At 38.9% G+C, this 15341-nt stretch overlaps 1 protein-coding gene across 2 annotated transcripts in view; it reads left to right on the forward strand.

The window, feature by feature from the left end:
* The window catches only part of SPATS2L (spermatogenesis associated serine rich 2 like), a 144004-nt gene that overhangs the window by 57525 nt on the left and 71138 nt on the right, over window positions 1-15341 (forward strand). For both annotated transcript variants that reach the window (XM_040475794.1, XM_040475795.1), the window contains exon 2: window positions 2613-2673. In XM_040475794.1, coding sequence (XP_040331728.1) covers window positions 2635-2673 — 39 coding nt within the window. In that variant the 5' untranslated portion in view covers window positions 2613-2634. The remainder of the gene's footprint in view (window positions 1-2612; window positions 2674-15341) is intronic.

Here is a 15341-nt window from a genome sequence, read left to right on the forward strand (position 1 = left end):
TCCGTCTGAGAAACCTGTAATAGCCCCATTCCACCCTCGGAGCCAGCTTTTCCTTCCACACACACACACACACACAAAAATGTTGTAATTAATCTTACTGGCACCACTACCAAAGAAGAGTCTTCTTGAGTTAGACTTTGAGGTCAAAGAGAAAGGGAATTGCCAAAGAAATATGTGTGTGTGTGTGTGTGTGTGTGTGTGTGTGTGTGTGTGTGTGTGTATTTCATCTACAAATACAGATCACCATTCAGTTTTGCCACTTCCTCAGATCTCAGAAATTTTCTGTCCTCAATGAAATTCTTCCCTGATTCTCTGTGGATTATAACACTCCAGCTTTAGAAGATGCTTCACACCCAAATCCTAGACATCAAAGCAAAACAAAAACACAACACTTTTTTCTATCAGATTTCACACATCCATAATGGCAAGATTAGATGTGTCCAGAAGATTTAGCTAGTCTAGTCTAATGAAAGGAATTGTGGCTCACAGATCTATCCTAACAAATAGTACCAAATCCAGCTGTCACCTTTGATCCTTCATAGTTCCATAGGTATAATCTATATATTCCCCTCCCTCCCCCATCCTTGTTCCCTCTTACAATGTCTCTCTCTCTTACATACACATACAGGCAGGCATACAATGTCCCATGCAGAAAAATCCATATATGTACTGTTCATGTTTACATGCCTAAACTCCCATTTGAATAAGAAAATCAACCATCCAGATGTTTTCAAATATAATTGTAGACCATTTTGCAGGTGTTGTGATGACTGATCAAAGGTTCCACTTTCATCTATGGCTTATCAACAAAAACTCCTGATTATTTGTCCTTGTACCTCATATGCCATCTGTCTTCACTGTTACAGATCATCAGAAAATAATCCCGTTCTCTTTTCCTAGCAACTCTTAGGAGCAGGAATAAATGAGAATGAAATTCAGGTATTGTTTGCCAGCTATTCGCTTTCTCCCATATGCCAAGTCAGAGAATACAGAATTTACCATTTGTAGGGTGGGGGATGGGGGCAGGAAACCTGGGTGTCTCAGTCGGTTGAGCATCCAACTCATGATTTCGGCTCTGTTCGTGTATGATCTCATGGTTTCTGAGTTTGAGCCCTGCATTGGACTCTGTGCTGACAGCACAGAGCCTGCTTAGGGTTCTCTCTCTCTCTTTCTCTCTGCCTCTCTCTCTCTCAAAATAAATAAATAAATATTAAAAAAAGAATTTACCATTTGGGACAGTTATTTAACTGGGAGTATTCAATGGGACAGACACTCTTTGCAGAGCATTTGGGAAGGAGCTGTCTTACTGGGGATTGAGTACGCAGGGTCTAGCCTGTTAGTGTGCCCAAATGCATGTGTTAGTGGCATTAGCATTTGGAAACTTACAAGAATGAAATCCTATTGTTTATAATGTCTGATAATGCATAATAATATCTGTGGATTCCTATTTGAAGGGTAATAAAGTTTACATATTGCTAAGCTTTCATCCTGAATCAACAAAATGTAATAGATCTGAATTTATGTTTTATTTAAGACCTAGGTTTAAAAGAAAATGATGAGGAGAAATCAGAGAATTTTTGGAAGTTATCCCTGAAATGTATCAACTCTAGATGCACTCATTGTAGCATAAGTCAAAAAGAATATAAGAAAGAGTTTCAGGGGTTTTTGATTGACAAAAAGTGTCAAAAACATGCAAAGAGGAAGTATATTGATACCTTGGCCTGTCCTGCTGCTAATTTTTGAACCAATCTGTTTGGCCATTTAAGTCATTCATGTTCTATTTCAAAAAGAGATTGAAACTATTAAAGACTTAAGATCTGTCTTCCGTAATAATCATGAAAGGTTTAGACCAGATGAGAAGAAAGAAAACACCACTGCTTCTTATTAAGAATATAGATCTTCTCTGAGTGGGTCACTTCACAAAAAAGATTAGACACCAGCAGTAGAAAGCCTAAAGAATTTAGGGAAACAAAGATTATGGGCAATTTTAAGACTCCATTTGATAGAGATCATGAATTTATGGTCATTAAAATTATGGTGAAGGGTTATATATGCATTGATCTGGAAGGCTGTTCATATATTGATAAGTGAAAAAGCCAGTTTAAAAACTGTTATGTCTAGTGTTTATGTTTAAATCTGGAATCATTTCTCCTGTTTCTTCCTCGAGTGCTTTGGTATAGTTATGTATATGCAGGAAAGACTCAATAAATGTTTGTTAAATTAACTAGCGGCTAATGAAAGCTTTGGGACAGCAAGGATTGGGATGACAATGCTTAGTTAAAATAGGTATGCTTTTCCTCCTCTCACTATTTTTGACTACCTTTCTTTTACTTAATAAAAAAACACAGTTTGGGTACATACCTATCTATCTTTGTCATTTTTCGTGTCAATATAGTATGAATAAAAGATTTTACATTGTCTTCTAGAGCTATAATATGCTTTTAGAACATATCTAAGACAAATGCTTAGCTTGAAAGCATTTTTACATTCTAAAATGGTATTTATGATTATGGCTGAACAAGAGCATTTCAGCATGGGAGAGAGCATTAAAATAACACATTGAGAAATCAATTTTAAAACTTTAGACTTAATCTTTTCTTCCTTCTTTACAGGGCTTATTCCACTAGAAGCAAGATGGCTGAACTCAATACTCATGTGAATGTCAAGGAAAAGGTACGATATATTTCTGTATTGGCTTATAGAAACTTCACAAACTGGATAATGTAGTCTCCAGCTAGTAAAAATTCAATTGCAGTGGAAGAAGAGAAAAGTGGTTTTGGGGGATACATAGTAAGTTTGACATGCTAGCAAACCATTCAGCAGGGGCACCTGGATGGCTCAGTCGGTTGAGCATCTGACTTCGGCTCAGGTCATGATCTCACAGTTTGTGAGTTCGAGGCCCACATTGGGCTACGTGCTGACAGCTCAGAGCCTGGAACCTGCTTCAGATTCTGTGTCTCCATCTCCCTGCCCCTCCCCCATTCGCTCTCTGTCTCTCAAAAATAAATTTAAAAAATATTTTTTAAAAAACATTCAACAGAAAGAATCATAAGGAACATTTACTAAATGTGTGTTAATGCATATTACATTCATTTTCTCATTTAATTTTGACCATAACCCCGTGAAGTTAATACTGTTGTTATTAACAGAGGGGAGAACTGAGACACAGAAAAGTTAAGCAATTAGCCTCAATTTACATAGCTAGTAAGCTACAAAGCTGGGATTTGAACCCGGGTAGTGCCATTCTACAGCTCATACTCTCAGCCACATTCTGGGTTACATCTGAGGGCTGGGGTATTATGTTACATCTCCAGAAATGGCCTCATACAGAGATGTCCATAGCATTACCTAGTGGTCCTGCTGGATAACCTATAAAGTTTCTTTCAGCTGGAAGTTCATGACTCTGAAAATCCCCCTTCTCGTTGTTTGTTGGAGGCTGATTACACTTCAAAGCCCTTCCAAGTCTTGTCCACCTCTGTGAAGTTTCCTCCCCTTAGGGTCAAAGCCCCTCACTTCCTATATATGCTGCCTTGCATTGTTAGCTCCTCATGATCATGAACCATATGAAACCATGGTATGAGACCACGGAGATAAATTTGTCCAAGCCATTTATCTGGCACTGTAGAGACTGAGGCCCTAGAAGAGATATGTCCATGGTTGTACAGCAGAGTGAGAAGTCCTCTCCACCTTCCACAGGGCTACCTCCCACCTCCACTAGACCATAAACTACTTGAAGGCCAGAGTTTGTCTTTTATCTCCTTGTATCCTCACAGTACCTAAAACATAGTGTGAAGGATGAGAGAAGTAGCACTAATGGAGTCTCCACGTTTTTTCTTTCATTTGGCAAAGACGTGTTGGACTGTAACTTTGTGCCACTGTTCTGGATGCTGGGATGATGGCGCTGAGCATGTAGAGGAGGTTCCTGCTCCCATGGAGCTTGCTCTTTAGGACAGAGAAACAGAGAGTCAATAGAGAACATATAATTTCAGATAGTGTAACGATGAGGGTGGCTGTGGGAGGGGGTACTTTAGATGGAGTTGGTCAGGGCAGCCCTCTCAGAGGAGGTGATTCTTGAGCTGAGACGAAGACAACAAGAAAGAAGCACCATGCAGAGACCTGAGGGCAGATTCCAGAGAGAAAGGCAAAAGCCCTGAGGTGGGCTCAATGGAATGTGTTTGAAGATCAAGTGCTCCCTGTTGCCAGAAAGTAATGGGCAAAGGGATGGGAAGGGGAGATGAGATAAGTGAGCACAGCAGGAACCAGTGTTGGTGGGATATTGGCTCTTCATCTGTGTTCCTGGACCTCCTTAAGATCCACGGGTGGACTCCAGGGCTCCACAAACTTGCATGAGAAAAAACACATTTTCATCTTCACTCACATCTAAATGAAATTTAGCATCTTCTTTGATTATGAATGCAGGGAAAGGAGAAAACCCACAGTTGCAGCAGGAGTATCTGTGACTTTCACAACTAGAAACCACAGATCTCTTCATATCAAATTACATTTGCTGCAGACAACCCTGAGATGTTTGTTCCTCACTACTTCAAAATTACGATAGCTATTGAAACGGCCGCCACATTGTGCGATTTGTTGTTAATAGAGTAGCACATATATTACTGTAGCATACATTTTTTAAATTTTAACTTTATTTCAATATGAATGGTGGTTGCCTTTATACTTATATGTATTTTATTTAAAACATTCTAAGACCCCATAGGTTTCACCAGACCGCCAAAGGGAATTTGTGCCCCAAAAGGTTTAGAACCTGAGAGAGAGCCATGTAGGGCTTTATTCAAGGACAAAAGTAACTGCTGAAAGCTTTTAAGCAGGAGCGTGACTTATGTGGTATTTTTTAGAGCTCACCCTAGCTCTGTCCACTACTGTGCTACCTATTTTACAGATCTTCATATTAAATAACATTCTGAGGACAAGGGGGCTTAAGGTGACGTGACTTGGTCGAAGTCAGACTCTCAGGAAATGTGGAGGAGCAGGGGTTCAGACTGTGCTGTGTCTGGTTCTAAAGCCTGTCCTCTTTCCACTACATTACTGCTTCCCACAGTTTTCCATCAAAATACCCTCAGGGCAGGAGAACAAACTTGTGACCCCAGGTCTCCGAGGACATGGTCAAAACCATTTTCCACAATACATAATTTGTTTGGAGTCTCATGGGTTACCTTAGATATCAACGCAAATTTTTAGCCATTGTATTCTGTAATATATTGCATATATTATTTTAATACGAAATTGTTTTTACTTATTGAGTATTGAACAAACAATAGCAGAACGACGTGCCCCTTTTATATCATGGCTTCACATTCTTACTGACTCATAGTCTTAATCTTGGGTGAGACTATGTGTTTCCCTGTTTGAGAAGTTGGGTCTGGCACCAGAGTACCGACCAAAGGTTAGCCCTCTTCTGAATGCCTGTTGATGGATGGATTGAACAGCTTCTAAAGTTGGGTTATGGGAGGGAAAAGCACTTTAAAGAATCAGAGTCATGGTAATTGATTCTTTGCAAAACATGACTAGTTGGATAGAGCGATACTGTAGGCTCAGCCGGAAAAAGTGTCTTATTCAAAACAGAGGTGACATCCTGCCAGTAAGGGAAGGAGGCCGATCTGTCAGCGCCCCAACCACAGAGGTTCTGTGTGAATGCTCCCTGCATTGGCTTAGATGCCACACCAATCCACTTGTCATGATCAATGTCACATATGCACATGAAGATTAAAAGTAGATGGTGTTTTTGCTATTGCAGTTCAGTAACTTATCAAAACGTTGGCATTGTTTTGAAAGAGGGTGATGTTTAAGTTGTAAATGTTATTAATCTGCATGACAATGAGAGTAGGGCCCCTCCAACTCAATTAGTACCTTCCGTCTTCCTATAGCAAAAGGTTAATAGATCTCTCAACTCAATAAAATAAATCATAATAAACAACTGAAAATTCTGTGATCATTTATAATTTTACGTTGATTTATTTTAGTGCATTTATGGCCTTCTTATGATTAGTTTGTTTCTCAATCTGTCACACAGGGCAATGACATTTTAGTTCTGAAAATTAAGAATAATGACAACTGTTTTGTCTTAAATTATAAGCTTTTAGAGACCTGAGAACAGGTGTATGCAGTATTTTTATACAATACCTAGTGGAGCACTGTGGGCAATTAATACTTAATAAAATCCTTGTGATGAAATGAGTTCATCAGTTACCTCTAGTGGATCCACTGTTGGATGAATTGAAAAGGAGAAGGTACTTTTGAGGCAATCATTTCTGTCCTCAGGCAGCTTTTAGTCCAAAGGAGAAAATAACAGCTTAAGGTGTAATATCCAAGACAACTGAAATTTATAGTTGACACTCTCTGTGGCTGTTTATTTTAAAATATCTTTCTATTATTGGATTATAACTGTAACGATTTAAGTTGGAAATGCCATTGGACTTAAATTTCAGTCTCCTTTTTTTTTTTTTTAATTTAATTTAATTTTTTAATTTACATCCAAGTTAGCATAAAGTGCAACAATGATTTCAGGAGTAGATTTTCTTAATGCCCCTTACCCATTAGCCCATCCCCCCTCCCACAACCCCTCCAGCAAGCCTCAGTTTGTTCTCCATATTTATGAGTCTCTTCTGTTTTGTCCCTCTCCTTGTTTTTATATTATCTTTGTTTCCCTTCCCTTATGTTCATGTGTTTTGTCTCTTAAAGTCCTCATATGAGTGAAGTCATATGATTTTTGTCCTTCTCTGGCTAATTTCACTTAGCATAATACCTTCTAGTTCCATCCACGTAGTTGCAAATGGCAAGATTTCATTCTTTTTGATTGCCGAGTCATACTCCATTGTATATATATATATATACCACATCTTCTTTATCCATTCATCCATTGATGGACATTTGGGCTCTTTCCATACTTTGGCTATTGTTGATAGTGCTGCTATAAACGTGGGGTACACATGTCCCTTCACGACAGCACACCTGTATCCCTTGGATAAATACCTAGTAGTGCAATTGTTGGGTCATAGGGTAGTTCTCTTTTTAGTTTTTTGAGGAACCTCCATACTGTTTTCCAGAGTGGCTGCACCAGCTTGCGTTCCCATCAAAGTTCAGTCTCCTTAGTGTGACGTACATCCTCTGAGATCTGACCCTGTCTTCTTTTGCACCTTACTTATTGGCACTTCCCCACAGACCCATCCTGACCTCCAATGTTCCTTGCCTGTAGGCCTTAGCAAAAGTCATTTCCATCTCCTCCTCAGACACCTGGCCCTCATTCACTTCCATTTCAGGAGCCCTTTCAGAGGAATATCTCCTCTCTCTTTCTTCCTGCCCTACCTGAATTCTTTGCCCTTCTCCTTTTAGCTTCAGCAGGGCTCTCTGCATTCTGCTCCAAAACCACTATGCAGATTGCAATGGTTAGCTCTGTCTTCTCCCCATGAGACTATGTGCTCCTTGGGGGCAGGGATTGGGCCCCTCTTATCTTCATATTCTTGGATTTGACACAGAGTTGACCCCCAAATACAGTTAGACAAATGAATGACTAATGAATGAATGAACATGCCTACTTGAATAGTTAAGTTCTTTAAAGACTACATTTCCCATTCATGATATTTTGCAAAATCTCAGGCCTTCTTGAAAACTGAAATATAGGCTAATGGAATTGTCATCTTATTTTAGTACTCTCTTTGCTATTAAATAAAGCAAGTTTTAAATTGCTTCTAAAAACAGAAAGTAGGGTTGCTTAGGTTGACTGACTACCTGTAGTTCTGCAAAAAAGCAGCATCCTCATAAGATGGTTGTCAAATACAGGTGGCTTCAGGAAGGTGTCCTCATAACAAATGAGGTCCTTTGGTGAGTAAAACTCGTCATATCCTGATGTACCAAAAAAAGAAAAAAAAAGAAATAAAAAAAAAAAAGAAGAACCCAAGAACCCAAAGGAAGAAAAAAACAATCCCCATATCTCACTTTGTTGAGGAAAGATACCCAGAACAAAATCTTTACACAAATCAGGGACCTTATTATTTGGGATATAGTCACTTTTTACAACTCTTTTCTAAATGACATATTTTTTAGGAAGTTCAACACTAGAAACTCATGGATGAGTTAAGGATATAGGGCTCAGTTGTTACTATTATATTATTTCTCATACAAAACACTAGATTATCAAGCTAAATTGACTTATAAAATTTTATATGTAATTGTCAACTAAGAAAAAATTATTAGAACTGACATAGGCAAACTTTTTAGTCAGATATTTTCATGCATTATTATAAATCAGTTTAAATAGAATACAATTCTGCAGTACAATTTGGTGATGGAAAGCAGAGGGGATCCTTGCTTGTAAAATGGGGTTACAAAATATTTGCTGACTGTCCAGTTATGAACTGATATCTAATTCCAACAAAGAGTGATCCCTATGCAACTTTAGGGAACCATGTATGCTTGGGAAGTGATCTCGAGTGAGGTAAGGTTGTGGAGTTTGGAGACAGAGGCAGAGATTATTAGCCCCCCAGTTACTAACTGAGCAGTCTGGAGCAAGTCACCTAACTTTTCTGGGCCTCAGTTTCCTAATCTGTAGATTGGACATGGTAATAATACCACTTAACAAAGTCAGCAAATACAAATTGAGCTTTATGAGCTCTGAATCATGTAAACTATAAAAGATCTTGGGGAGTTCATCTGTTTATTTTACAACTTAAAAAATGGAAGAGGAGCTCTAATTAGCATTTTTGTCTGGAACTCAAAATATAAACTCACATAGAATTGAGATTAGAAAAAATTAAATAAATAAAAATCCCAAATGAGAAAAAGAACATAAAACTGGACTTGACTTTTTCAAACTTTTATAGCTATTGCTAAGCTTCACAAAAAATAAGTGAGGCTAGAAAACAGAATGATATGGAAATGGGGAATAGCTTAGTCTAGAATATACTTGTTGGGATATACCACTTATTGTAAATAGCTTTTAGAGCTGGTAAAGTTATAGAGGTAAATTGGGTTGTAAACAGTAATAATAGAGAGTCATTAAAATGAAGAAGGAAGAATAGAAGAGCCTCTAGTCCACTGTGGGGACAGAGAAGGGTCATCTCAACATTTCTACAGATGACTGAGGTAGACTGTGTGTCCTAGAGTCTGTCCTCAACAGATGGGCAGATGTCTCATTTTATCTTTTTTTTCCCTGTAACTATCTTGATCTGTGTTTTCACAAAGTACTAAAATATAGTTCAAGGCTTTATGTGGAGTGGAGTATGATCAGAAAAACCCAAGCATTTGATTAAAGAAATTTTAGCAGGATCAGAGCATCTGTGAAATATTAACTTCATTTAACAGAGAACTCATTTCATAGGATGTGGAATAGTTTTAATGATACACTGTTGTGTTTGTTTTTTTTTTAATTCCAGTGTAGTTAACATACAGTATTATATTAGTTTCAGGTGTATGATACACAGTTGTTTCTAAAGACCAAATCACGCAAGCTTTGAGGCAAATCTTAATTTCATAATTTTGTAGGAGTGTTTAAATCAGTTGAGCCCAGTCCTTGAATTCGAACAGCAAAAACACAAACCACACAAACAGCTTCCAAGTTTCACCACAGACAGGTTCTTGTCATCATTTTCTCATAGGAAAGGGTCATTAAATTTCCCTTTCAAAGGAAGGAGAAACATTGGCAATAGTTATTGCCTAATGCTTATGTACAGAACTGCTGTTATTGTTGCTTGGCAACTAGAAGAGATTTGACAGGGAGTCTAAAGGAACTGAATGAATAAATGGAAATGTCAGCATCAGTTTCAGGGGATAAGAAGAAATTTACTATTGCAGGATTAGCATCACATTGCTTTTTCTAGGTTACATGATTGGAATTCACAGTGTTTCTGTTCGGCTTCTCCTGCCCCCCTGCTTCCAGCCTTTTGCTAGAAAAGGAGCCCCTTTTGCACTATGGCTGAGAGGTATATGTAAACAGAGATGGTTAATGCTAAAATATACAAGAACACACCAAAAATTAAGACTTTGGGCAGCAGGGAAGAAGTTACCTCTGTTGGCAATCTCTTGGAATTTATGGGCGCTTCACCAATACTCTAGCTGTTTCTCACAATGATCCTTCATATTAAATTATCCAGTTGGTACAGATTTTTTTAAAAAATGACAAGGATACAATGGTTTTCTCTCTTCTGACCTTGAGCACTAAAAATCTATCCAGGTACGTTAGATTAGATTAGATGAGATTAGATAGATTCAGCACTTAAAAGTGTGCTGCTTGCGTTATTATTAAAGCTTCTCTTTCTCTGTACATCATTTCTCTACAACTTGATTACATGCTCCTTATAAACACAAATGGACTTTTAATTTAGTTGTGTACCCAATGACTCCTGTAATAGCAGTATCATAGACTTTATGCCCCTAAAATATTTGTTAACCAATATAGAGCTAAATAACTGAGCCAAGATTCTGTAATGGAGGTCCTCAGCCATGAGGAAGAAGGGAGGAAAGAGTGGATGATGTCTCCCTGGTTTGGGGCAAGCATTAGAATGTCAGTGGGGAAAGACAGGAGTAATTAGAAAAAGACTGTTTGTGTTTGTTTGAGTCCTCCAAGAGGTAGATGCCAGATGATTAGAGGAGCAAGAGATTTCTTAGAGGTAGGAGAAGAGAGGGAGTGCTTATAAAAAGAGAGAGGAAGCATGAGCAAGCAGAGAGAGTCTACACACTGTGTGCAGGTCTGGTGTCTTTGAAAGAAGAGAGAGATGAAGGGAAAGTCGGGTAGGAAGAGTCTGAGCTTGGAGTGTGGTTTGAAGGATGTTTCCGCGGAAGGGGAGTCCTGAGGCCAAAGCTGTCGGCTGGAAGGGTCCTGTATCCTTTGGGAATGATCTTCCACCACCATGTACCATCACAGTCACTGGCTGGGAGCATCCTGTGGGGAGCGTGGCTTGGGTTCAGCTCTGCTTCCCGCAGAGAGAGATTTCCATGGTACCACAATATTTGAGCATATAGCAAACATTTATAGTAAAAAATGAAATTGAAATACCTATTTTGAAATTCAGTCGTATAAGAGAAAAGCATGAGATTTATATGTTCATTGAAAAGAATTAATAGAAAGTTTGAGAACCATTGTTAATTAGTAAATTAAAATGCAAACTCCAGAATCCTCCTTCCCTTAGCAAGCTGAGCCATACTGCCACTAGTATAGGGGTTCTTAACTTCTTGGACCAATGATGATTTGTGGGTCCCATTTTCTATTAAAAATGTAGTCTATTTCTAACATGTTCATTCTACTGAAAAAACTTTGTGTCCTTTGGTAGACTGTGTAACCTCTCTGGACTTCAGTTTCTTTATCTGCCAAATGAGAGAATTCATGTAGAGGATTTCCAAAACCCTCTCCAACTCTAACGTTGGGTGAATTCATGGTCCTTCCCACCTTATAGGTGTCTTATAAGACTGGAAAAGGGGACTGTGTCGTGGATCAGAGACCATGGAGTCAGTCTTAGCTGTGATACAAATTAGCTGCCTCAATTCAAAAGTAGGACATAACCTCTCTGTACCTGCTTTCTTGTAAAATAAAGGAATTTGATTAAACCAGCCCTATGCTCCATTTGTTGTTCACTAGTAGGGCATTTCTAATGCCACACTGTCTACAGACCCTTCAGAACTCTGCTTCTCAATCCTTGAAGATAATTACCAGTAAAAATGTATTGAAATGATGATGGGGATCAGTTATGTAACTTAAAGTTAACAGTTTTTCTCTTATTGTGGTAAGAACACTTCACATGAGATCTACTCTCTTTAACCATACAATGTATTATTGTTGACTGTAGACACAGTGTCACACAGCACATCCCTCGAACTTAATCGTCTTGCATAACTGAAACTTTATACCTGTTGACAGCAACTTCTCATTTTCTTTTCCCCCAGACTCTGGCCACCCTTGTTGTTACTCTCTGCTTCTATAGGAGTTTGACTGTTTAGATACGTCATATGGTGGAGTCATGCCATATTCGTCATGTGTCTGACTTATTTCCCTCAGCATAGTGTCCTCAGAATTCTTCCCTGTTGTCACATATGAGAGGATTTCCTTCTTTTTTAAGGCTACTACTATTCCATTGCAGCTACTACTATTCCATTGCAGTACATACCACATTTCTTTATCCACTTATCCATCAGTGGACATTTGTTCCCCTTTTGGCTTTTTTATTGGCTGAGATTGTAATTTCAGCTCTTCAACTAAGGCTGAATGTGCAAACAAGTTTTAACTTTCTACTGCTTTTAGAGGAAAAGCAAGTGAAACTCATTAAATTATGGGGAAAACAAAATCTAATCAGTCAGATGATAATTTTTACTGATGTTGAAACCAGCCTGTGTGTTTTGACTTGGTCAAACCCATTGGAATTAAAACATAGTATGTAGGTGAACAAGTACACTTCCCCCAAAAGTGAGTGTTCCTGGTTTCTGTGGCGTTCAGATAGTCTCCTTACTTCATGCCACAATGAAGAAATATCCAAAGTTGATATAATTTAGAGATTAATTTAACTCCTCTATTCTGGTATTGACTAATGGGTAATTAACTTTTTCATTCTGGTATTGATTAACTGGTAATAGTGACTTATATCTCCGTGGTACTCTTTATCTGAAAAGTTCTGTGAATGAGCAGAGGGAAAAAAATCCATGGGGAAAGTAGACTTCTTTAATTACCTTTTTCCCCCAAAGTGGAGAGCTTAAATTCCAAAGAAAGGGAGGAATGATTTTTACTGAATATTCTAAATTAGAAGCAGAAGATCAATTAAAAGCACCTTACTTTTCTATTCTGATTAAAATCTCAAAACTAAAATTCCCTGTAAAAATAACATTGCCCCCCTTTGTTTGTGTCCTCACTAATAAGTCCAAATGTGGAATTCATCAGAGAAAATAACTAGACAGAATATTTACCCAAGTCCTAACACGGTGTGGGTGTAACAGGCTGGCTGAAAACAGGCTTCCAGTGGGCTCAGGGGCTCACCCTGCCCTAAGTTTTGTGCAAATCTAACTGGCAGTTCTGGGAAAATATGAGGGATCAAGCACAAGTACAGTAAACATGCAGGGAGACACTGAATCCATGCTAGCTAAATGGATAAAATGAAATGTGTATGAAGCTCATTCCTTGTCTCCATGTGGATTACAGGGGCCAGTGCTGCTAATAGCAGCCATTTGATACATATTTTTTAAACCTACAAGTGTCAGATTAAAGGTCAGAATTCTACAATGAAAAATTTATCATGGACTAAATTAAAAGATTTAAGACGTTTGGTTATCTGATTTTAACTTGACTATTTCTTTAGATGGGAGAAAAGTCCATGTGAGTATCTCTTGGTCTACAAGTCATCAGGTTATTTCTAGAAATTAGAGAAGTTGTATAACTTTAAGATACCAATTTTCATTTAGTATTATAACAACAGTTAAATTAATTTGCTTTTTCTTCCCTCAAATGTACAGTGACTTTGCAAGGTATAGATCTAGAATTGATGGAAAGAAATCTGGGTGGTGGCTGTTGTTTTCAACCCTTTGAGTAGATTGTATTCTCCAATAGCTATAACAATATTTCTCCCATTGAGAAGTGGGGTCTGTGCCCCTCCCCTTAAAATTAGGTAGGTTTTTGGAACTAGCTGACCAGGACAGTAAAAAGGAGGTAACACTATGTGACTTCTGAAGCTAGGTGGTTCAGCTTTTTTTTTTTTTTTTTTTACTAGTTGGGACACCCGTGCTGGTCCCCTGGGCTGCCATAGAAACAATCTAACTGTTCTAAGCCCACCATGCCGTGGGGAATCCCAGACTAGCCCACAAGGAGAGGCCACACGGAGAATTGCTGAGATACATAAATACAGAGAGATGCCCAGCCAGACCCCACCTGTACCTGCATTCCTCTGCCTGACTCTACTGGCTCCTCCATCTACATACACGAGACCCAAAGCCAGACCCACTCAGCTGAACTCCTCCCAGATTCGTGACCCACAAAAATGTTGAAAAATTACAGGTTGCTGTTTTTAAACCACAAAGTTTTGGGGTGACTTTTTATGAAGCAGTAGATAACTGGAATGCCCTCTCTAACAGTAAAACTGTCCTAAACTAGAACTGATATTTTTGGAGTTATAATGTTGCATAAATAATGGAAGTGTGGGTGGCTAGATAGTGCTTTCAGGTAAATGAGTTGATAGGTGAGCAGTTATACCTAAAAGGAGGTCTGTCCCATGCCACTTTCTTTTTCTTCCACACTGCCCCACCCTATCTATGACTTCCCATATCTCTCATTCATGGTTCTCAGAGTCTGGATAGACATTAAAATCACTAAGAAAACAAAAAAATAATCAATGACCAGGCCCAGATTTAATTGTTGGATATGGGGCCTGGGTGTAGGAATATTTTTAAAATTCACCAGGTAATTTCAGTTTGCAGTCAGGGCTGAGAACCAATATTTGATGCTGACAGTGCCCAAATCTGTTTTCTTGGCTCAGTTCTTCCTTGGAGCTGCAGATTCAGAGGTCCAGCTGCTCTCTAAGTATCTGGATATGTGGATACCTCAAGAATAGTGCTCCATCTCTACCATGGCTCCTCATCTCTCAGATGACACCGCTATCCACATAAATGTTCAAGTCAGAAACCTGGGCCATCCATATTCCTTTGTCCTCCTCGTTCTTCGCATCTCCTTACACACAAATCAGTCACTTCCTCCCAACTAATTTGTAAGTGAGTCATTCTTTAAACTGCCCCGTCTTTGTCTATTTTCTGTTCCCTGGACACTGCATTAGAATCCTGCCATCCACTTGACCTCCTCCTGCTAATCCACATAGAGACCACAGTGACCTTCTCGAATATGCAAATACCACTCTCCTCTTCTGAGTAAAACCGTTCGATGGCTTGCCCTCAGAATAAGGCTCAAAATTAGAAGATGGCTTGCAGGGCCCTGCACATCTTTGCCCCATGCCTTTCAATCCAGCTTCATCCAAAATCCCCTTCCTTTGAACCTTTAATGCTCCCACAATCCTGGACCATCATTGCTTTGAACGTGCTCCTAGTCACTCTGTCCTGTCCATTAACAGATGTTGTGTGCTTTTCTTGGAACACTCCTATCTCTTCCCCCCTGACCCCTCTGGGTCTTAATCACCCTTCATCCTCAGTTCTCAGGTGGGGGTTTCCCTGACTCTAGGGATAGGTTCTCCTGTTATCAGCACCCAAAGCATCTTTATTTCCCCTTCTGTAGCATTCATCAACCATCTGCCTTCCTACACTATAAACTCCAAAGCTGGTCGAGGAGTGTATCTGTCACCACCTACAGTCCAGCTTTTAGCATAGTCTGTACATTGTGACTTACTGAATGAATAAACAAATGAACA

This window comes from Herpailurus yagouaroundi, unplaced genomic scaffold (assembly GCF_014898765.1).
Source record: "Herpailurus yagouaroundi ecotype Mexico unplaced genomic scaffold, PumYag 140, whole genome shotgun sequence".
In the NCBI taxonomy this organism is placed as follows: domain Eukaryota; kingdom Metazoa; phylum Chordata; class Mammalia; order Carnivora; family Felidae; genus Herpailurus; species Herpailurus yagouaroundi.